The 24,264-nt window shown below is 34.5% G+C and overlaps 1 protein-coding gene across 5 annotated transcripts in view; it reads right to left on the reverse strand.

Moving 5' to 3' along the window:
- FREM1 (FRAS1 related extracellular matrix 1) overlaps positions 1 to 24,264 on the reverse strand; it is a 146,001-nt gene that overhangs the window by 41,132 nt on the left and 80,605 nt on the right. The window contains exons 22-25 of one of the 5 annotated variants that reach the window (XM_074282924.1): positions 21,460 to 21,601; positions 16,632 to 16,827; positions 11,163 to 11,427; positions 1,389 to 1,803 (exon numbers count right to left, since the gene is read on the reverse strand). In XM_074282924.1, coding sequence (XP_074139025.1) covers positions 1,389 to 1,803; positions 11,163 to 11,427; positions 16,632 to 16,827; positions 21,460 to 21,601 — 1,018 coding nt within the window. Of the gene's footprint in view, positions 1 to 1,160; positions 1,857 to 11,162; positions 11,428 to 16,631; positions 16,828 to 21,459; positions 21,602 to 24,264 lie in introns of those variants that run through there. The other 4 variants (XM_074282926.1, XM_074282928.1, XM_074282927.1 and 1 more) reach the window with 4 other exon arrangements.

Consider the following 24,264-nt stretch of genomic DNA (forward strand, 5'->3'; position numbering starts at 1 on the left):
GATCCAGAATAGTTTCCTTTTCTTGGTTTTCCCAAGTTCTGAAAGATGAAATTATCATTAAGGTAAGCCAGGAACCCATATGTCTTGAATTAGATTGGTGTTGTTATTTCAGAGGAGTTATTAGTAGACTACAATTTTGGATGAGCCTCATCACCAAAGCCTTCCCCCACATCAATAGTGTCGACTTCATCACACTTCCTTCTTTTCTGTTATATACCACTTAATGATCCTTCATCCTTTTTCACCTTCTTTTTAATAAGTATTCCAACATTGTCTTTACTCCCTTCGTATTTATCCAAACCAAACTTTTTATATACTAGAGCTCAAGCAAGAATTAAAAAAAAAATAAAGTCTTTCCTCTTCTCTCCAATTGAAAATGATTAATTCCTCCTTAAATTTCACTAAATCACTTCATCTAAATTTGTTCTTTTCTCCTTCTTGCATCATATGTCCTTGTATCCATGCCATAGTTCCCACATTAGACTGTAGGATCTTTAAGAGAAAAGATTGCTTGTTTTCTATCATTACACTCCCAGTGCACAGGACTTTCCTTAATTTTTAATATATGCTTCTTGAATCAAATTGTTGGGTTGTTTTTAAAATATTCAAAGTAAAGGAAAAGTCAAACAAAGAGAGGTTATATAATAATTTTCTCCTTTTTCAACATCAAAAGAACTCTGATATACCCAAGGTACACCTCTATCTCTATTCTTTTTTTTATGTAGGGTGATATGTGGTATAGGAATGTCATTTTAACCAAGCCAATGATGAATAAAATTGAGACCTGGACTGCTCTTTGACTAATGAAAGAAAAAACTATATTTTAAAAAACTCTAAGTTCATTTATGCATTATACATTTATTATGATTCTGTATCTTTGGATGATTAGAGCAGTGGTAGACTGCTCTTGTGTGTCAGACATCCTCAAAAATCCTAAGGATTCCTAAATATTATCTTTCACATTATAGCTATATCCTTGAAACCTCTGCATTTTTCTATTTACTCTATGATTCCTATATATGTTGTCTTCTCCAATTAGACTGTGAGCTCCTTGACATCAGGAATTGCATTCCTTTTCTATTTTAATCTGAGCACTTAGCACAATGCTTGACACATAGAAATATATATATATATAAAATATAAATATTTTTCATTCATTTATGGGTATATTATGCACAGTATAAAATTGAGAGTGATGTAAATCCATCCATTATTGCTAACATGATAACTTTCAATTAACTAAATGGTTTCTTCAGAAACAGACTAAAAGCTAATAAAATGCAAGGCAAGGTTCCCATGTTGGATTATACAACAACAGAGGGAAACTATTTTGTAATGATTTAGTGATAGATCTAGCAGACAGTGATTGGAAGACTTTTCATACTTGCCTGAATAGTAAAGGACACAGGTTCATTCAACACCCTTCCATCTACAACAAAACCTTGATTTGTCCTGTCAGTAGCCACAAAGGTAAACTGGTCAATTTGTGAATTTCCTCCCAGGTGCTTGTAGGCCACATTCATATTGTCCACTTCTTGTTGTGTGAAATTGTGCTGTGTGAGAACCATCCCCCGAAGATAGAGCTGTCCATATTTGGGGAACTGGGCCAAAAGAAACGTGAGGTTTTCTGTTGGAGTGTCTGGGTCAGAAAGTTGAAGGATGTCTGGAGAGAGGAGCACCATGGCACTTTCCATCACTCTTAACCCTTTGTTCCTGGTCACCACAGGCAAGGCTTGGTCAATAGTCTCCAGCATAATCTCAAACACTCCGTGTTTTGTCCTTAATCCATTGCTCACGATGAATCTGGCAAAGAGAGGCAAGGCAGCCTTCAGCATGGATGCTTGTTTCACCATCTACTGGAATGAAATGATAATACACACCTTTACTGAGGTATTTGCCTTGAAGTGACTCTAAAATGAAAAAAAATCAAAGACCTTCTCAAAGGAAGCCTTCACTTTTACACTAATATCCCCGTTTTAAAAAGTCTCCTTCACTGACGTACAGAGAAAAGATGAAGATATTAAATAAGAAAGTTCAAATTTCACTTGTGACATCTTACTACTTGTGTGATCTTGGAGAAATCAGTTAACCTCCTGGCCCTTGGTTTCCTTATGTGCAAAAAAGAGAGTGGTTGACCTAAATTCCCTCTGAGAACTCTTCTACCTCTAGATCTAGATCTACACAGAAATATATAATGTAAATGTAAAGATGCTTGTTGAATTGAATGTAATAGAATTGAACTTTCATAGAACATATAAATATAGACTCATAAAATGGAGCATTTTGTCTGGCTGTGCTATTTTTTAGACAATTCTACCAAAAGAATGAAAGATAAGAACACTCATATCTTCCTAGTTTGGGGGATTTTAAGGGGAAAGGGGAGGTGGAGATGAGAATTGTATGTTTTTTTTTGTTTGTTTGTTTGTTTGTTTGTTTATCTCCTGAGTATTCTTAATAAGCCACTACAAACCTGAGTTGGCACTAAAACAAAAACAAAAAGATGATAAACAGTCAATCTAACCAAATTTATCTGTAAATTCATTGTGTACAAGAAACATATTTAATCCTTACTTGATAAATGTCTAGAACGTGGAGAAATAATTGCATAGTGGACTAAATCTTACCCTTGGAACCTAAAGAGCTATATTCTAATTCCGCCTCTAATGTTTACTGCCTATATGATTTTAGGCCAAGTCACTTCTCTCTCTAGACCTTGATTTCTTCATACATATAAAACTGAGATTAAATAAATTTTGATATTAAATAATTATTAACATTAAATAATATTTGCCCTCATGACAATCTATAAGTTATAGACCTTAGTCTATGAAATTCTTATTCTTCTCATTCTTAAATGAGAAGGTACCTTAGAGGATATCTAGTCCAGCTTTCTCAACCAAAGCCTCAGAGAGGGAGTGATTTACCTAACGCCACACAGGGAGTAAGTCTTCTGACTCCAAATTCAGCTCTTGCTCTGCACTATTTCACTCTTTAGCTCTCCTGGAATCTTGGACTTTGCTTTGGATTCACTCTTTCAGCTGAGGAGCCTATAAACTGCCTGACGCTCAACAACTCTGACTTTGCATTCTCCTAAAGTTGGTATGAGGTTTTCCCTCAGGTACAAATCTTTCTTGCTAGGATATGCAGAACTCCCATCTTAACTAGCCTCGCATAAGCCAAGGCAGGACAAAAATGGTGATTCTGGCCACTGCAATTTTGATGTTCCAATGGAGGTAGGGTATCACTGCCACAGGAGAACCCATCAGCCATAGAGAGTTTAACTCAACCATGTGCAAGTCCTCACTTCTATGTCTACAAGACATTCATTGAGGATCTTTATTTCTCTTGACATCACATATTTTCTTTCTCTCAACATCAAAGGAGCATTTAAATTATCTATCATTCATACCATGCATTTGTTAATGTTTAGCCCATCTTTGTTTCTGTTCATATATTTTTCTAATAACATTCTTTATGATACTTTTTCTGCATGATTGTTAGTGGGACTAATATTACCACTTCCTTTCCTAATGCTCACTTCTGCATTCCCTCACTGCTTTGGGATGATCTGAAAGCTTGAATCCTTGGTAGACCATGGAATTTCATGAATTGGACATAAGGCAACCCTGAAAGAATATCTGTGCTAAAACAAACAAACAAACAAACAAAACAAAACAAAACAAAAAACCAAAAAACCAGAGCCTAATTTACTTAAGTGGTCTCTACTTAAGACCTGGAGGCAGGAAGACTCAAAAATCAAATACAGCTTCAGACACTTAGTAACCTTGTGATCCTAAGCAAGTCTTTTTTAATCTCTGCCTCAATTTTTTTTTATCTGTAAAATAGTGATAACAATAGCACCTACTCACAGGGCTGTTGTGGGGATCAAATGAGATAATGTTTGTAAATTACTATATAAGCACTATATAAATGTTAGCAATTATTATTAAAATTTGGTGACACTAAAACAATTATTTACTGACAAGTTTTTTTTTTCTTTTTGGCCAGTCAGATGGAGTTAAGTGACTTATATATACCTAATAAATAAATATTGAATAATAAATAATATTGCTAGGATAATAATGATAATAAATATTGAATGCCAGAATTAAACTCTGATCCTCCTGATTTCAGGGCTGGTGCCCTAGATACTGTGCTATTGACATTCTTAATACATTTCAGTTAACTTGACAAGATTATACAACATATTTTCCAAGCATCTCTTACTAGAAGGCTACCATTTTATATCATTTATTTTAATATTTTGACTTGGGCTCTCTGCTACAATAAAATGAAGTGTTGGCATTTGAACCAAAAAAAAAAATTAATACAATCCTAGAAGGGCCAGTCCTAGGATCACTAAAATCTATTCTGCATCCGTGACCTTTTGGAGGTCACTGAGGTTTTTTTCCTATGTTAGGCTGTCCATCTAAAACTCCTCTCACTGTCTGGCATCACTGCTTGATGATCAGGGTCTGACCAACTTGTAAACAGGCACTCTGCCATCAGACAGATGGGAACGAGCGTAGGCAGGCCAGAGACCATATATGAGTAAGAAATATGTTTACTGAGGACCATATTCCCAGCTGGGAGCATCAAGGCAGCTGTCAGAGCTGACCTCAAGCTCATGTGCCAACAGTGAGAGAGATGTGATAACTAACATTGCTAGGTCAAGTATAAAACTACGATGAAACAAGTAACATTGAAAAGTTTCCATGAACCAAGAATGCTATTTCTCTTATACCAAGATAGGTATCAAAAGTGTCCAAAGTAATATGTACAGTCAACTCATTCCCCATTATTAATTTTAAAAAAATTCAAACCCTTTTCTTCAAGTTTCTAGAGACATATTTGGGAAGAAATATGCTCCAATCACAGTCTAAGATAAAGTAAGTGAGATGATTAAGTTACAAGTCAAGATTTGATTATAGGATCATAAGAATGGAACTAGAACCCTTGACAAGGGTCATTTAATTGCATTCCCTTATTTTATAGACAATGAATTTGAGGTTTTAGTCAATTTTATCTCTCAATGGTTTCCCAATGACTCCAAAGAATAACCTCTAAATACATTTATGAAGTTACAAAGAAGATGATTAAAAAAAATTATCTTCCTTTCTCCAAAAAATGTATTGGTTGGTACCATCAAGACAGCATCTCTTTCTATGTGGCCATTTTATTTATTTCCATTCACCACTCATCCTCCTCTCTATCCCCCTGGGGAAGGAATAAGCAGCCAAGCTCACCATCATTCTCATGAAATCTGGGGGATGAATCTCAGATTTAGTTAGGGTTTGTGGCATGGTTTGATATCACCATTACCATGGTAAAGCGTTCAAGCTTTCTATATTTCCTTGGCAATGGAATTGGCTGAAGAATCTGCCATCTGTCATGGCATTTAGAAGATAAAAATGGAATCATAAACAGTGCCAGCTTTAAAAAAAAAAAAAAGGAGAAGAGCCTGCATGTCAAAATGGAGGACATTAGCATGTTCTTTTAGCGCCCGGCTGCCAGCATCTGCAGTCAGGTTGCTAATCACTCCGTGTCATCTGTCCCAGCGCATGCTGCCAAATCTTTCTTCCAGGCCAGCAGCACCAAACAATGCAGGAGAAATTTATGATTCAAAAAAAATATTTTTGCAGAAGGCAAAATCTGATCATTAAATTCCTCCATTTAATTAATGTTGCCGTTCCTTCCCCTAAAAAGGAGAAGAGGAAAACAAAATCCTAAACTCTCTGCCACAGAATTTATCTCCTCTACCCATCCAAATTCCTTGCCAAATTCTAACAGCAAGTAGCATAAATTTGGGTGATTAGACTAGTTGCATATATTTAATTTTTAAAAAGCATCACCATCATACTTTCATTAAAACAGGCTTTCAGCTTTGGTTTAGTGCCACTTGACAAACAGCATGGTGGTGCACTATTGGGTTAGTGAGACAACAAGATTAAAAATATGGGTCTCCAGCAGATGCTGGACTCTTCCATTATAAATACGTAAGCTCCAACTAAACATCAAAATGAGATATAGAAGATGATTCCATTTTAACTCTCTCCCCAACTTAAAAAAAAAAAACAACTACTTTTGCCTCTGATTAAGGTAGATGCTATAATAATGGGAAAAAAAATTGAAAGAGAATGAAGATGATTTAGATTTTTAGTTCTAGAGCTTAGAAGACTCTCTTGTTCATCCCTCTTGTTTTATAGTTGAGACAATTTATATGGGTGTACTTAGATGAGTCATTATTTGTACAAGGTTACCCAGGTAATGAATAGTAAAATAAGGATTAGAATCTAGCCCTTCTACTCCAAAGTCAAAATTCTTTCCCTTATACCAAATCTCTGTCTTGAAACTCACATGGCTGCTGAGCTAACCATGAAAATGACCTTTTTTCAAAATGAAAATTTCATTATTAACTTTTAAATTTTGTAGATTTGTAGAAATTTACCAATGAAAATCTATTGTCACTGTGATCAGAAGACAGACCTGAGATTCAGAGGTGAGAATAAGCACTGACAAATCCTATGTTTAATTACCCTCCCTTCCAGGCAGAAACATAAATTCAGAGCCACTACTAAAACAGAGGTATTATGGAATTATAACTTGAGAGTTGGAAGGAATTGCAGAGGTCATGGAATCCAAACTCCTCCTTTTGTAATTAAGGAAAATGAGACCAATAGAATTTAAATAACTTGACTAGGATTACTCAGAGTTAAGTGTCTGGAAAGACTCCTTGCCTTGCCTAGAGTTCTATCCATTATACCATACTGCCTCCAGGACCTTGTTCTAGGGCACTGATATGGAGTTGGGAGGCTGGGAGGGTAGGGTCTTCACTTCCTCCCCTGGAGGGAGCTGTCTTGACATCATGGCTCACAGCCTAGTGCTTGCCATTAGGAGTTTCCAGGTCCAAACACTGTGCTTGGTCTCTTATGGAGTCATCTTGGTGCTCCAGCCCCCATAGAAGTAAAGGTTGGATTGATGATCTTTCCCCTACAGTTGAAACAATAAACTGATTGTCCCTTTGCTAGTACTCCTCTTCTCATCCTTCAATCCCTCCATCCCATCTCCAGTCTAGATTTCCTATGACTGGGTTTGCTTCTCTAAAATACTTGTCCTATATCTCTATAATAGACTTTTTCTGATGCCTTGTCATGGGGAGGAGTTTATATAGAATCTCAGAGTTCAGAAAGATCTTGGAAGCTACCAAACCAAAGAGGAAAAAAAAAAAAACCAAAAAAACTACTGTTCAAAAAAAACCCAGGAAGTTCTCATGCGGCCCTTATCTGAAGACCTCTTTAGGTCTTTAGTGATGAGGAAATCCTTCCTTCCAAAGTCATTCAATCTACTCAAGGATAGAGATCTTTATTAGAAGCATTTCCTTTGCTTAAGCTTAAATCTGCGTTTTTGCAACTTCTACTCTATTTCAACTATTGCTCATAGTTATGCCCTTTAAGGCCATCAAGCCCAAGTACAATCTTTCTTCTTCATGACTATTTCAAGACAGATCATGAACTTGGTTTTGCCATTTACTAGTTGTGTAGTTATTTCATCTCTTATTCTCAATTTCCATGTCTATAAAATAAGACAAACAAACAGATCAGCAACTTGTTAGGCAGATCACTGATCTCAGAGGCCCTGTTTTGTGACTTCTAAGATAAGGAAAACAACGTTTGTCATCAGCCTCAGAAGATAGCTGGGAGAATCATAGGAGAGATGTGAAAGTTTAAATTTTAATTTAAAATTTAAAATTTCAACTTAAAATGCTGTGTGAACTTGACTATTCTTCATATTGTTGTTAACATTATTGAATACTTTAATCTTCAGGCCCCAATTAGCTCAGTTGAATAAAATCTAATGTGAACTTCATCCACCCAGAATTGGTGATCATTCAGACATTCTAGCCTGGATTTCTTTCTAGCTTAGCAAACCATTTCTTAGAATACAATTTAATAGTGGAAACCAGCAACTTTCTTAAATTACTTTAAAAAAAAAACTGTTTTCTATCACCTCTACTTACATACAAACAATAATTCTACTAACTCCAGAACATTTTCTCTGTTAATTACAGCAAGGTTCCTGCCTACTAGGCAATTCTTTTGTTAGTATAGTTTGAATAATTATATCAACTTTAAAACAACAATTTTAAAATATTCTGCTCCCCATGTTCCCCAATTAATTGCTTGAGATCACAGAGTCATGTCATCCTAGATGTTAAAAGTTGAAATGATCATCTAATTTAAAGTCTCATTTTACAGATGAGAAAACTGAGGCTCAGAAAGGTTATGTGATTTACCCGAAAGTGACATCAGTCAGCCAGTAATGGGGAATTCATTAAGGATTTATGGTATAGGCAATAACTGTTTTGCAACGCTTTGAACTTTTCACCATTCTTATAATTTAACACTGTCTAATTAACACCTTTGGTTCACTTTTCAACATGGGCAATGACCCAGAGAGGCAGCAGGAGGGAGTGGCTCTACCAGCTGGTGTTAAGAAGAAAGAGAGAAGCCCTGAAGCTGAGGATGCATTCAATAAGCTTAGAAACATCACCCACCAATGCCAACAAAGGAGTGTGGCTGGTCCCCTCTCCCTCCAGACTTACAGGCCCCTCAGGCTACACTTTATTGCTTCTTTTCCTTTTCAAGAATGCCCTTGAATGGGAATGGTGCTGCTGCTGGTGGTGGTACAGAATCAGATGAATCAAAAGTCAAGTGTATGAACAAAGGAAACAAATTTAAGAGATTAGTCTTAGAAATTTTTAGTGATTCCTTCAAATGTTAAGATGCTACAGCCTGTCAGTTTTTGTAAATTTTGGGGGGGATTGTTGTTTCTTTTTTAACAAGAAAGATCAATCCAATGCTTTTATCTCTGCTTATTAGAGAGAAATCTATCAAGAAGGAAAAAAGGAACACTTCAAACTTCCTTTAAAAAAAAGCATGGATTGTCCAAATCATCCCCCTTCCAAAGCTCCTCTGCATCAAGTATCAAGTAAAGCTACTGCTAATTAAGTATTTCATGAAATCATATTATAACTTAATATCAGCACTGTCCTAGCAATTGTATATGATTGAAATTCATGCAGTGCAATAATATCAGAAGAATAAAAATTGTAGGCAATCCAAAGGAAAAGAGAAAGCCATCTTGAGAAGTGGGGACAAGGAGAGAGGGGTTTTATAAATGGGATTCAAAATTCCATTTGGTGTAAATTATATCATCAAGGGTATGAGTGGAGTCATGTGAAAGATAACATATGGACTGCTCATTTGCCACATTAAGATCCATAACATTTTAAAAATCAAAATGAAATAAAGTAGAGCTTCCAGCACACTGAGTAGGTCCTCTCTGGATAATTTACAGAAAGACAAGAACATTAATTATACAGGATTAGAAGACCATAGGATCATAGGTCTAGAATTAGAGGGGACCTCAGGGACTGTCTTATTCAAACACTTCCTTCTCCCCCTTTTTTTCAAACACACGAGGGAACTAAGGCTGAGGGGAAAAATGATTTATCCAAGTTTATGCAGGCAAGCTCAAAAGGGAAGATGTGATTCCCTGTTCTCTGACTTCAGAATCAGTCCTTGCCTTTGCATCATGCTGTGTAAAGGGGTTTCAAATTGCACAGGTGGAGAGAATGCACACACCAGTAATCAGACCAGATCACTGATTCCTCCCAACTGAAAGCATCAAAGCAGCTGTCAGTGACAACCTCAAGTTCATGTGCCAGCTGTGAAAGAGTTGTGATTGCTGACACTCCTATATGCAATATTAAAAACTCTGATTCTACAAGTAACAATGAAAAGTTTCCATGAAAACGAGAATTCTATTTCATTTGTTCACATTTAATCAAGCCAAGTGTTAGAAGTAATATTGGAGCACCTCCATTCTGGAGTCAGGAGGACTGAATTTCAAATATGGCCTCAAACATTTGACATTGTGTCACCCTGGACAAGAAATAACCCTAATTATCTAACCAATAAAAAATTAGTCAATCCATTGCCCCGGGTTAATTAAAAGCACTTTAAAAAAAAACCCTTTTCACTTTAAACCTCTTATAAATGCATTGGGGAAATCTGTTCAAATCAATCTTAGCAACACAAATAAGACGAAAGTACAAGGTAAGATTTAGACACAGCACTGGAACTTACACCCTAGAGAGATCATCTGACCTCAGTCCCTTTATTTTAAGGATGAGGAATCCAATGCCCCAGAGAATTCACTTCTATAGCCTATAAACACATATTTGAAGTTTCAAAACAATAAGGTTTTGATAAAAATGATCTTTCTCCAGGAAATGTTGCTCTCCTGGGTCTTTTCCTACTTTTCTGATACTCTTTTTTGGTTTTGTTTGCTGATTCATCTTGCTCTTATGCTCTAAGCATAGGTGCCAGTCTTTTTCTTCTATCTCCATATTTTCTCCTATTGGTTTTCTTCTACTTCTCTGAGTTCAAATTATCACCTCCATGCAGATGATTCCCATATGAACCAACTTCTTCAAGCTCATAATATTTTCCCCGTTAATTCATTTCATAGCTTTATCTGAATGCCCATAAGCATCTCTAACTCATCATTCTTCCTCCTAATACTCACTCTCTTTCTAATTTCACTATTTCTATTTTTGACAATGTAATCCTCTCAGTCACAAAAGATCAAAACCTTTTCTTTGTCTCTGCCCCATTATCTATATTTAATAGATGTGGAAGTTCTATCAATTTCTACATTTCTTGCATATACACATTGTCACAGCCCTACTTTAGACATCTATCATCTTTCCCCATCCTTATATTACTGTAGTGCCCCAAAAGGTTTTATTAAGCATCTACTGCATGCAAAGCTCAGTTATAGGCACTTGGCAAATATTATCTCATCTGATCCTCACAACTCTACTGAATGGATGCTGTTATTATCCCATTTTACATCTGAGACACCTGGGGCAGATGCCCAGCGTTACTCACCTAGTCAGTGTGGAGACTGAATTTGAATTTAGGTCTTTCTGATTCCAGGCTCATTACTGTATCCACTGTGCCACCTAGTAGCTTTCAGCTAGTTGCCTCCATTCCTAGCTACATGGCTGTTCTACTGCTGAAAAAGGACCTCAAAAATAGTTTTCCTTATCCTGCCATTCTAAGAAAAAGGTATGTAGAAGCTTCAATGGGACTCACCTGAACATGTCATTGGGAACAGCTGCCTTGCTTTTGTGTACATAGCAGACTTTCTGACCTGCAATATCCATCTGGTTGAAGTTTGTGATAGAGACTCCAGGATAGTTGATGAATTCCATCTGACCATACTGAGGTGGAGATGTGATTACAAAAAGAAGTTCTTCTGGCTTATCCGTCCCATCAGTAGCTAAAAGGGTAGAGGTGGTCAAGAAACCTTTATCCCCTTTTGACACTACCAGTGGTTTGGTAAAGACAGCAATATCATCTGCAATATAGAAGAAACTCAGGTTAAGAACTCTATTATTCAAACTCTCACATAGGGCCTTAGCCTTTTTGAAGGATCTTAGGCATTGAACACTTTTCCTATACAGAATCGAATAATTTTGGGGTTGGAGAATCAAGTATTCTATGGGACTATAAAGTGGATTGGCAAAGACTCAGCATAGAGGGAGTTCTTAAAACATTTCTCTACCATGAGACTTATCTGAGTGAAAGAAAAGTTGTATTTTTTTTTCCTTTCAACAATACAAGAATAAAGTACTGGATCAGACTAGTTATATTCTCCAAAATCAACATATATTTTACTTCCATTGAGTACATCAAACTGATCCCAATAGTCTAGGATTTGGACAGCACATTATGGTTACCCCTATTTATTCATCCTTATATTATGTTTTGCATTTTTATTTGGAGAAATGACTTCTAAATCCTTTCTCAATCCCTTCTTTGTATTTTTGAAGGAACATAAGAGTACTCAAATCAAGTCATGCTTGTTCTTGATATGTCCCACTATATTTGCCTTTACTAACTACTATACTGTAATTGTTCTCTTTCAGCACCTACTGTCAGTGGGCAACTTGGCCTTCTAGTTTACTGAGAGTTAAGGACATCACAACAAGAATTCTTACAGTTCTCCTTTCTACACTCCTCTATACCTTTCAATAGCCACATCCACCATCTATCCCTTCCCTCTATTTTCAAAAGAAAAACAGACCTTTTTGTCAAGGGTAAGGTTCCATTTGTACATTTTCCTTCCTTAATTTTGATAACACTGTACCTTTTGTTCAGTCTTTCCTAAGGTTATTATATCTTATCCGACAGCTCCAGTTATTATGAGTATGGAGAAAACTTCCATTACTCTATCTCCCACCAAGTCCTCCCACACTTCTCATTCTCCAATTGCCTTCTGGAGATTGTCTGGCCAGCACTTCAAACTGAATATAGCTCAAACTGAATCCCTTTCCTTCTCTCCCAATAGACTTCCTTTTCCTCAATTTTTCTGTTTCTGTTAATGTTATGATTATTTTCCCAGTCACCCAATCTCATAACTTTGGTGTTATCTTTGATTATTTCCTCTTCCATTTCATCTATTTTAGTGTCTATATACAATCAGTTAACAAATTCTTGTGATTCTGCCTTCATAATATCACATATTTTCTCTTCTTTTCACTTTGATATCAATCATACTAATTCAGTTGTTTATTTTTGCTTCTAAATATCTAGACCACTGTGAATAGCCTCTTAATTGGTCTTGCTGTCCTTATACTTCACACTACTGCTCAAGTAAACATCTGAATGTCTTTCTTAGATCCTATCACTAATCTCCTGAAAATACTTCAGTAGTCATATATTGTTTATGAAATAAAGTACAAATTCCTAATGATATCATCCAACTTCCATTATAATCTGATTTCAGGCTATAAATTCATCTTATTTTATACTATTCACATATGCTACATTTAGAAACAAACTGAACTACTCTCCAAAATCTGGTCTTATGCTGCCCTCTCTCAACTCTGTGCTTTTGCTTATTCCATTCCCTAAGCCTGAAATGGTGTAGCCAACACCCGATAAAGAAGATGGTAGCTGAAAATGGAATTAAGATGTCAAGACTATGACTTAAAATATAGGATTGTGGGACTCTTCCTTGAAAAAGAGCAAATCAAATAAGGTCTAACAAAATACATGTATCAAGAGTCTTGAAAATCTGATCAAAAAGATTATTTTTATGCTGAAAAGGATGGGAAGAAAAGTAAACTTACAAATATACACATACATATACACACCCCTATGTATATATGCATATATACACATATCTATATACAAATATATGTATATATTATACATCTGCATATGTGTATTAATTTAGATACCATATAGAAAAAATTTATAAGATGAACATCAATAGAAATTACCAGTAAATTCATATGAAACCAAAGCTGAAAAAGTAGCCTCAGAAATTGATGCACAAAGTACAATTAAATAAAATACTAATATAATACACAAAGAAATAAATAGATAATACATAATATTATAATATAATAGATATTAACATAGTAATTTTATGTTTAGTTTTAAATACATTCCTTCATCTATTTATTAAAATAACATTGTAAGGTAAGAGGTATTACTATTTCTTATTTTAGAGATGAAGAAATTGAGACTCAGATTTTAAATGATTAGCCCAGAGTCATTCAGCCAGTTAGTGAGTGAAATTGAATTTGAATCCAAATTTTCCTGTTTTCAAGGTCAAGATTCTATGCAATAGAATATATTAACCAACAAACAAAGTAAACTAGAGAGACTGACACAAGAAAGCAAATTTAAACTTACAGGTATCACTGACAGTAGGATGCGGCTTATGATTGCAATATGAGTCTAAAAGGTTATACTTGATTCAAAGGTAACAGGTTAAGTAAAAATCATTAGAGCAAAAATAAATAAATGAAAGAAAATTAAATTAAATTAATGACAATTTAAAAAATTAGAGCTTACTAAAAAGTTATATTTTAGTGGGAAAGTCCAAGGAACCAGTCAAGGGAAGCATGATGGAAAGCATTTGGATGCATATCAATGGAGGCAAAATAGGGGCATTATTATCGCTGGATTATACAAAAAAACCCATTTGGACAGAATAACTAAATGCCAGAATTGGAATCCAAAAAGATTTCAGCAGGTGAATGGCAAAAGAATGTAGATAAAATTTAATAGATGTAAAGGAAGAATTTTATTAATAGGTTTAAAAAAGCAACAAGATAGGCAAAGATAGCTCTCTAGTAGTTTGTCCAAAAAAGATGGGAAAGTTTTGGTGGACTGAATGTTCAATAAATATTATCAGTGTTACACTATAATAAAAAAATCTAATAAAATATGAGACTACTTTAAGAGAGGAGCGTGCAGAATAAGGGAGGCAATAATTCTGCTACCATAGCTGAACTATTATTTTTAGTTCTATATGCCTCATTTCATGAAGGATAGTGATTATCTGAAGAACATCCCTAAGAAGATACCCCAAATTAGAAGGGTTTCAAGAACATACACGGTGAACTATCTTTTTACCTTTTGTGAAAATGCTATTTTTCAGTCATTTGATTCAATGCATGCTTGCATGCATTCAATAAACATTTATTGTCTTCTGTGAGCAAAGCATGGTGTTAGATACTGTGAGAAACAAAAAGTTCAGACTAAATATGAACTTTATCTCATGGAGCTTACAGTCTAGTAGGGGATAAAGCATAGAGCACAGGTTAACTACTGGCCTACATACAAGGGGGAAATTCCTATGCAAATTCACTAGCAGGGAAAAAAAAATTGCTTCTGTATTGATTTAGTATCTTTTATTCCCAAAATAAAAGCTGTTCATTTTTGTTCAACAAAATGTTCAAAACTTTGAAGTATTCCATCTTCCTTTACTTTTTAGGTGCCAGGAAATTGAAATCAAATTTAGTATTAACCTGTGATCCTTTGCTCCTCTTATATACTTAGTAAAACCAATTTTTATCTTGATTCCTGAAGGAATCTAAAGATCTCTCTCTGATTTTATAATTACATTGCCAATTTGGTTTAAATTGTATCTGCCTCATTCCTTTTGAAAATCATTGGGACAGAAAACTCAAATAATCAGGGAAAAACTGAGTTTATTAAAGTTCATAGTTACAGGATTCAAAGCCAGATCACAGGATTAAGAGGGAATGTAAAGGTTTCTTTAATCCAATTCACTCATAATATAGTGAGGATACCAAGACATAAAGAGCACTTAGTTTCTTGAATAATTCAAGAAAAAAGGTTAGAAATATAAATTATATGAATTATTAGTTTTATTATAGCTACAGAGTTAAATTATTCAAAATGTAATACAAAATGCTTTTGTCTGTACTTCAGATATAATGAATATAAATTAGAACTGCTAAAGGTTCCATTAGTCAGGTATTCCATTTATACTAATCATTATGTTAGCTGGCATGATTGATATCAATAAATTTCATAATATTTTTAAAATGAATTTTAGTATATTTTCCTCATTTTCTGATTTATTTTCTTGATCACTATTAGCTAATGGACTTACAGTAATGTACCATTTATCTGGTACTGCCAAGGAGTAAGCTATTCTAACCAAAAGCATTTTCCAGATAATGGAATCTTATTCTATTAAAATTTTAAAGTATTTTAATTTTAAAAATGACTTAAATAGATCACAAACATGCCTGCCTTTTGAAACTAAATACGTCAAAAACTTTTTTTAATGATTAAGTGAACCATTATGATCACCAATTACTACTGATGGTGAGATAGCTCAGGATCTCCTAAAATATGATGGGATTGTGATCCCAGGATTATTGGCTGTTATTAAGCTCTTGTGACTACTTCTCTTTTTTCTTCATGGTTAGGTTCTCAGGTGATACTTCCTGTCCCCTCTTTTCTTTCTCCCAGTTTGCAGTTTGTACTTTATAATGATATAATCTATAAGAGATATCCAAGTTTGCCATCAATAAATAGGCAAGCATTTATTAATAGAAGAAATTTAAGAATGCCTTGAAGAACCATTTGTAATTTTGTGTCAATTGATCTTTTAATTTAAGTATCTACTATATACTACGTATCAAGCATACAAAAACAAAAATGAAACCTCAAGAAGCTCATTTGAATGCTTTATAAAGTATGAATAAAGATGTCCTGATAAGCTCCCTTTTGTGTTCAGTGATGTTTCTTTGAAGTGTACACATTATATGATATCCTTTCTAGTTATGTAGGTTTCTCTATTCCCTTCTCTGATCTTAGTTGGTATTCTAGAAAGTTGAAGTTGCCAAATTATGACAATCAATAATTATTTATTAAGTTACTACTAAGGACCAAGTGCTGAAGACACAAACTATTTTTTAGAAAAGAAAAAATCTGTATTTTTCAATGAGTTACAATCCAATGGTGGGGGAGAGAATTTAGTATTTTCAAAATATATAATACAGAATGAAAGTGCAAACAGAATAAAAATATATAAAGTAAATAGAAAAATAAACATGAGGAAGTTAAATAAAAAGTAAAGAAGGGCTTTAGCATCTGGGGCATCAGGAAAAGTTTCTATGTCAAAGGTGGTATTTGAGTTACTTCTTGAAGAAAATATAAGGATCAGGTTAGTGACTACCAATCATGTTATTTCCCAAAGCAAAAATTAATTTGTTTATTTAGTTTTACCCTTTTCGATGTCCTTGATGCTGATGTGACAGTCCAGTATGGGTGACCTGTTGTCTCCATCCCAGAGGTAAAACGTGAAGCTATCTCGGTTCTGGGAGCCCACTGTCCCCGTATGGATGTATCTCACCAAATTCAGATCCACTTCCTCCTGAGTACATTTCATGCCGGATTGAAGGGATATCCAATTCCTCCCTATCTGGAAGGCATAGAAATCAGATAGCTGTTCTAGAATGGCTGAGTGGTTTTCTATCAATTATCTATTAATTTTTTCCTTTATTCAAAAGACATTTTCAACTTAAGTTGGAGAATTTCTCATCAAACCTAGCCCTCTCCCATCTTTCTATTCTTCTTATACTTTGTTTCCCACCATGTACTCTTTGATCCAGTGACAGACACTGGCTTCCTTAATGATATCTGGATAAGACACTCCTTTTATTGACACCAGTTATTTTCTCTGGCTGTTGCCCAGGCCTGGAATATTTTCCCTCCTCATCTCTTCCTCTTAGTGTCCCTTGCTTCCTTTTTAAATCTCATGTAAAATCTTTCCTAACCTCTCTTAATTCTAGTGCCTTGCCTTTCTAAATTATTTCCTATCTACCCTTTATATAACTTATTTGTATATATTTGTTTGCATGTTATCTTCTCCATTAGATCTCTTTTAGGGCAATAATTACCTTTTACTTCTTTTGATATTGCCAGAACTTAACTCAGTGCTCAGCCAGCACACATTAAGAAAAGGTTGATTAATTGATTGATTTTAGTATTTATATAAAAAAAAACTTCTCAAAATTAACCTCTGACTGGAGTGAAGGGAGATAGCTATAACAAAACTGGTTTGAAAAACAGGGAATCAACCCCAGGAAAGATTTGTAATCAGCTTATTTCCAAATTTTATATCTGTACAACTGAATAATGATATTATTTTTTCAACTTGATTTAAAACAATTAATCCTAATTAGTGAGGCAACATGAAATAATGGGTAGAGGGATGGACCAAGAGAAAGAAAAATCTTGATTCAAGTCCTGTTCCTGACAAATATAGCTGTGTGACCAAGGGGGAAGACATTTGTTCCCAAGAAACTAAGACTGTTAAGTTGTAGGTGAATTATCAATCTGTATTTGTGCCTAGAATTTTCATATCAGGAATACCCTCTGTTGATGAACTCAAAACTCTAAATAACTTCCAAATCATAACCAATTAATTATGCTAATTAATGCATTGGGCAAATTAGCTGTTTTAATTGCTATTGTACATTGATGCATTCAAGGAGCAATTTTATTTGAGTGGGTAATCTCTTCACTAACACAGAAAGTAATTCCATAAACACTTTAAATAAACTGTCTCATGAATTGCTTCTGGCCAAAAAATGTTAATATCTAGTAGCCAAGTTTCTGATGCTGAGCCTCTTAGAATTTAGCTAGACTGGTGTACAGACAACAAAACTGTTTCCTGGCTTGTATTTTCCAGTTAGCTAGAAACTGATGGAATTTGTACTGTGTTAGCTCGACCTTTACCTTTGAAAAAAAAAACAGGAAAGCCCAATCCCTTAGCCGAGATTGGACATCAGAGGAGGAACTGGCAATATATGTGCATTTGTCTAGAAATAACTATATACATATAAAAACATACATATTCATATATATAGTTATATACATGAAAGATAGTTAGTATGGTGAATAGGAAGTCACCCTAAGGTGATTGGGTCTTGCTTCTGACACATATTGACATATTGAGCAAACCACTAAAGCATTGACTGCCCCAAACAACTGTCTAAAACCAGACATAAGCCAGTTACTGTCTATAGTAGAAGAGAGAATTTTAATATTAAAAGCAGTGCAAATATAAATCATGTGTGTGATGCATATAGTTTATATATATATACATATGTATATGTATATATATATATATATATACACATATTTCTTAAGTTTAGGTTCTTCTATATTCTTATTTTTATTTGAGCTATTCAAAACACCCTAAGTTTGATGAATGGCTTAATTATTATAGCTAGAAGAAAAAAATTTCTTGATGTCTCATCCCCCTCTTCTCATCCTCTGCATTTTCCCCAGAATTACTTGTAAAGAAAACATCTGAGATCTCCATGGCTCCAGACATTAATACCAAAATTCCTTAAATGATTTAATCTGTAAGTCTAACATTTAAATTCTTCCAGAATGTTCTAGTTTTCTGGGCAAACATGTACTCTGTGCAGAGTGAGTCACAGGATTAGGAAATGTGCAGAGATAAAAAGAAATTAGGTTACTATATTGGAGAGTTGATGTTCTGACAGAATAGAAAAAAAACCTGACTATATATTTATAACCAAAAAAAATTTGCAAGTGCTCAGTGATATTCCAAACTGTTATGTGGCAACTAGGTGACACAATGCCTAGAGCACTGGGCTTTGAGTCAGAAAGACCTCAGGCATTTTACTAGCCATGAGTCCCAATTCATTTTCCTTCTATCTGCCTCAATTTCCTCATCCATAAAATAGAAATTATAATAATAGCATCTACCTCCCAAGATTGTTGTGAACATCAAATGACACAATAATTGTCAAGTGCTTAGCACAATTCCTGGAACATAATAAGTATTATGTAAAGGTCCCTATAATTAGGGAAGATGATGGATCTTTAAATCTCTTATTTTCGGTGGGAATAGGGTTAGGTCTCTGGGGCTCCACCTAGAGGGAATGAAGAAGGGTAAGAATTTGGACCCAAGACTAGCAAATCCCATCAGAACATGTAGCAACTATATACTTCCCACTCAGGGAATAGAATGGTTTGGCCGAAGTTCTAGCTTCTCTAAAAACAGAAAAGTGCTACATGTACTAATATGAGCAGGGCCTAAAAATAGTAAAGAAAATTTTGATTGTTTTATTTTGAGAAATTATTGTATTTGGAAAGAATGTTTAACTGAATTAAATTTGTTCCACTTTCTGAAACAATGATCTTCTTTTGCATAATTCCATTTCCCTTGATGCAGAATTCTATAGGCCAGCAATTCCTGGCAAAGATTTTTTTTTCTAATTTATTGTCATTCTTCATGCTCTGTCCCAACCACCTTGTTCTATTCTTTTTAGATTTATAGTTCATTCTTGGTATTTATGACCATGATAAACATATAGACTAGCATGTCTTATCCATTACTCTTCTGTGGATCAATTTATTTTCCTTTAGATTTACCATTTAAAAAAATGTTTGGGAGGAGTTTTTTGGTGTTTGGTTTTTTGTAAGTTCTAAGTTGAATGTCTTCTTAACAAGTAAATTTTGCAGTGGAATTTTGCATAAAGTCATAGCTTCCATCTACATAGTGCTTTAAAATTTAAAATTGAAAGTGCATTTCAATTTTTATTTCATCTGGTCCTTAAAACAACCGTGGCAGATAGGTTCTATTTTAACCTCACTTTATAGATGAGGAAAATGAGGCACACAGAAAGTAAGCAATTATTTAGGGTCATGAAGCATGTGAGACTGAATTTGAATTCTTTGATTCTAGATGAAATACTCTGTCCACTGTACCAGCTAACTGGCTCTGATTTGATATTTGATCTATACCGTAGCCATGCAACATGTAGTTTATCAGTGCCATGTGTAGACACAGAAACAAGCAGGAAATAAGAGGTCGGAATTAAAGTGAGGCAGGAAGACACATGGGGAAAGAAAGATAAGTAAGTCAGAAGAATTATAGAGAGTCTGGCAAATAATATTTCAGAAGGACTCACATGAGACACATGGGAAGAGAGAAAGAGGTCAACAAGTTCCTAGGAAGGAAGGCTTGAAGATCTCAAAAGGAGCAAGACGGGGAACATGTAGGGTCATGATAGGAACTTTGGAATCTCAGAATTTCCATGGAATCAGAACCTTGATTTCCTAAGAAAACTAAATTTGTGAGATTTTTAAAAATCATATTTCTGGCTTGTGAACAAAATAAGGTCATTGTTGTACCTTTTAAATTAGTGTTTTATCTTTATTTTGGTCAAATAAATTTCACTTAGAATAGAATCTTTCTATGTTCTAGGAATGTATCTGGCACAATATAGAAGTTTTGTTTTTTTTTTAATTAAGTCAAGCAAATTTTTGGATTGCAAATTGTTGGGAATTTTTGTGTCTACCAGAATTCAAGTAATCAGTTTGATGGATTTTTTTTTCACTTAATGGACCAGTTATGAGAGATAATCAATTATATCCTGTTGGCAGACATAGTCTAGAAGTGAAAATTACAAGCTCAAAAGATAAATCATTGGCAAAGATTGAGAAAGAATATGAGTTTTTCAGCTCATAATCCTGAGGTACTATCCCCTGACTCATACATCCTCCCACTGTGTGATTCATATTATGTTTTTCAGCCTAAAAGTTCTCAAAATATAAAGAAGCAATTTAACAAGATGAAGAAGTAAATTCATTAGTATATGTCAGCAATTTCTTGTGTGGAAACACTCTATGACAAGTCATTCATAGGGCTCTGATAGGCTAATAACTTATCCATGGTCATTTAACTAATTTATATATTAGAAGTAAATCTTGAACTCAGTTCTTCCTGCCTCTGAAGTTGGCATTCTATCCACTATACTATTCTTTCCTCATTATGACACAAAACCTACTAAGTTCCAGGAAGCAAAATGTTATTTGGTTTTTATATTAAAAAAAAAAAACCACAGGTTAGAGGCAGCTACATAGTGCAATGGATAGAGCACCAGCCCTGAAGTTAGGAGGACCTGAGTTCAAATCTGACCTTAAACACTTCCTAGCTGTGCAACCCTGGGCAAGTCACTTAATCCCAAAAACCTCAGCAAAAAAATAAATAAAAAATAAACAGGCTACTCACCTTGAGCTGAAGTTGCCCATTTTCTGGAAGTCTTTCAAATAAATAGTAAATTTTCTCTCTAGGCGTGTCTTTATCTGTGGCTGATAGAATAGCACTAGAAATAATACGAGTTTCACCCATATTCATTTCTATTTCAACCTTCCTGTGAAAAGAAACATAGCCACATTTCTTTAAAGACAGAATATCTTTAGAATATGATTTCATAGTTATACTATTATCTTATCACAGATTATTCCACAAATGGAAGAATGAAATTCAATAGTATCTGAAGCTATAAAAATGGTGAGTTTAAAAAAAAAAAGAATTTACGGAATTGAATCAGTTACATGACATCTAAGTCCCTCTATAAGTAACTCTACAATTATTCTTTTTAATTTAATTTTTAAATTATGGAATAAAATAAGCATTTCCATAACATGAAACAATATGAAACTGTAAATCTACTATGCTCTATTTGCTATTCCTTTCAAATATACAACAAAATTCTCTAATGTGTTATGATTCTATATATGTCAAAGTTTATGGATCATTTTGGTTTTAGTATTATCATGAGTGATTCTAAATAACAGAGCCTATGAGAGTTGGTTAGATCTAATTTCTGCCTTACAAATCCATTTAGCATAAGAGACGATGCCTCAAGACAATGACATTCTCCATTATAACCATAGATTTCAACCAGGGGAATCTGAACATGTTAATATGGCAGCATAGAGAATTCATCACCAAAGAATTCATATTTTAAAAGGACAGGTTCAAGAAATGTTGGAGGAACTAGTAAATGAGGATGAATACAGTGAAGAATCAAGGTCCTATAAGAAGAGCAATAGGAAAAGAAAAACCCTGTGGGAGATGAGACTGGTCACAAATGCTCAAAACAACAAAATGACTTTTTGTGTTACAGTGAGACCAAAAAGATCAACTGAGCAACAGTATCTCTTCTTGGGATGTATAAGAAGGTAAGAGGTAGCACTGAAAGAAGGAGCTATTCAACCACTATATTTTATCTGTTTTCTTTAATCTTCAGATGGAAAGACAAACTAACAATGGTAAACAGAGTGTCCAAACCTAAGATTTGTGAAGAGATGGTAAAAGATTACCAAGCTATCTTTGATGAGTGCAAATATTTGAAGAAACAGAGTGAATAGGACAGAAGCCAAGGGACTACATCCAGAATAGACCATGCCAGACTAGCCTCATTTTCTTTCTTCACAGACTAACTAGACTGTTGTATCAACAAAATACAGAAGATAAAATAGACCCAGATTTCCTCAGATCATGCTGTCCTTGTTGGTAAGATAGTGAGAAGGGGAATAAATCATATAAAATATCATCTAGATAGATTCAGAACTGATCTAATTACTAGAGCCAAAAAAAAGTAGTCATTAAAAGATTGTATTTAATTTGAGGGGCTACAGGGAGGGAAGTGCCCCCAAGGATCTTCCTTAGTCCTTTGCTATTTAACATTTTTCTTAATGACTTGTATTAAAGTATAAATGTTGTACATTTTAAATATATAGATGAAGCTGGAGGGATAACAAACATGTTTGCATTGAATTGTGGCTCTTTGGAGAGAGATTAGAGATATAGGAATAGATGTTATTGGAGAGAATGGACTTGTTAAGAAAAGTAAAGAGAAGGATGAGAAGACTCAAAGGGCATTGTTTTGGATACCTTCAGTTAAGGGGAAAAAGACAAGGATGAATACATGGAGAAATAATTAAAGAGACAAGAGGGGGAAATTAGCCATGGAAACCATAGGTGAAGAAGGATATAATTAACCATAGGTGAAGAAGGATATAATTAACAGTATCAAAAACTATAGAAAGTCTAAAGAAGATGAAAACTTTTTTTAAAAAGCTATTAGATCTGAATGTTAGTGGTAACTTTTGGGACGGTAGTTTGAGACTCTTAGATATTGGAGATAACAAAAAAGTAATCCGTGAATGTAGATGATTTATGACAAGAAGAGCTGAAAACCTTTAAGCACTACACTGATATAAGTTATTATTTTTAAAAATAGGATTGGGGAAAATTTTAAGACAAGAAAGACTTGGTGTCTCTACATGCAAAGAAATAGAGATGATGAGGGAGGGGAGGGACAGATAGAGAGAAACCTTGAAGATGTAAGTGAAAGAAAGAAAAATCAAGCAAAAACTTGAAAGAGATGAGAGAAGGCTGAAATCAGATCAAGGACATGGGTGAAGACATGAGAATTCAGAAAGAGGGATGCTTTTTCCCATTAATAAAGAGAAGGAGAAGTGAAGGTAGAAGAAGACAAAGATAAATTATGAGGTAGACAGACAATTAGTTGCTACGTAATTTTATCAGATTTTTTTAAAGGTGTTGATTTAGATAATAAGAATTGAAGTATCTTTTCAAGCCTTGAACTCCTTTATATTTTAAGCACAGATTGTAGAGTCACAGAAACTCATTTTCTATCTTTTCTTAATTATTGTCAAGATTCCTACTGGTAATACCACCTTAATGCAAGAGGAGAAGGTTTGTCAGCTCATGGAAAGAATATATTTTGGCAAACACTCTCTCCAAGTGGTCAGAGAAAGGCTGGATGAAGTCACTGTGTGTAGATGAGCCAGCAGAGGGTGCACTGAGACAAGAATTGCTTTGCCCGGACCCCCTCCCCCCCACCCCCCACTGCATGGTCTCAGTGACTGGATGTGACCTAATTCAGAAGTGACTTTCTTTTTTTCTTTCTTTTTCTTTTTCTTTTTTTTTTTTTTTTTTTTTTACAGCCAGCATGCATTCTACAGAAATAAGCTTAAGCACTTTTCATGATTAGATTTATTC

The sequence above is a fragment of the Sminthopsis crassicaudata genome, chromosome 1 (genome assembly GCF_048593235.1).
Source record: "Sminthopsis crassicaudata isolate SCR6 chromosome 1, ASM4859323v1, whole genome shotgun sequence".
Lineage (NCBI taxonomy): Eukaryota > Metazoa > Chordata > Mammalia > Dasyuromorphia > Dasyuridae > Sminthopsis > Sminthopsis crassicaudata.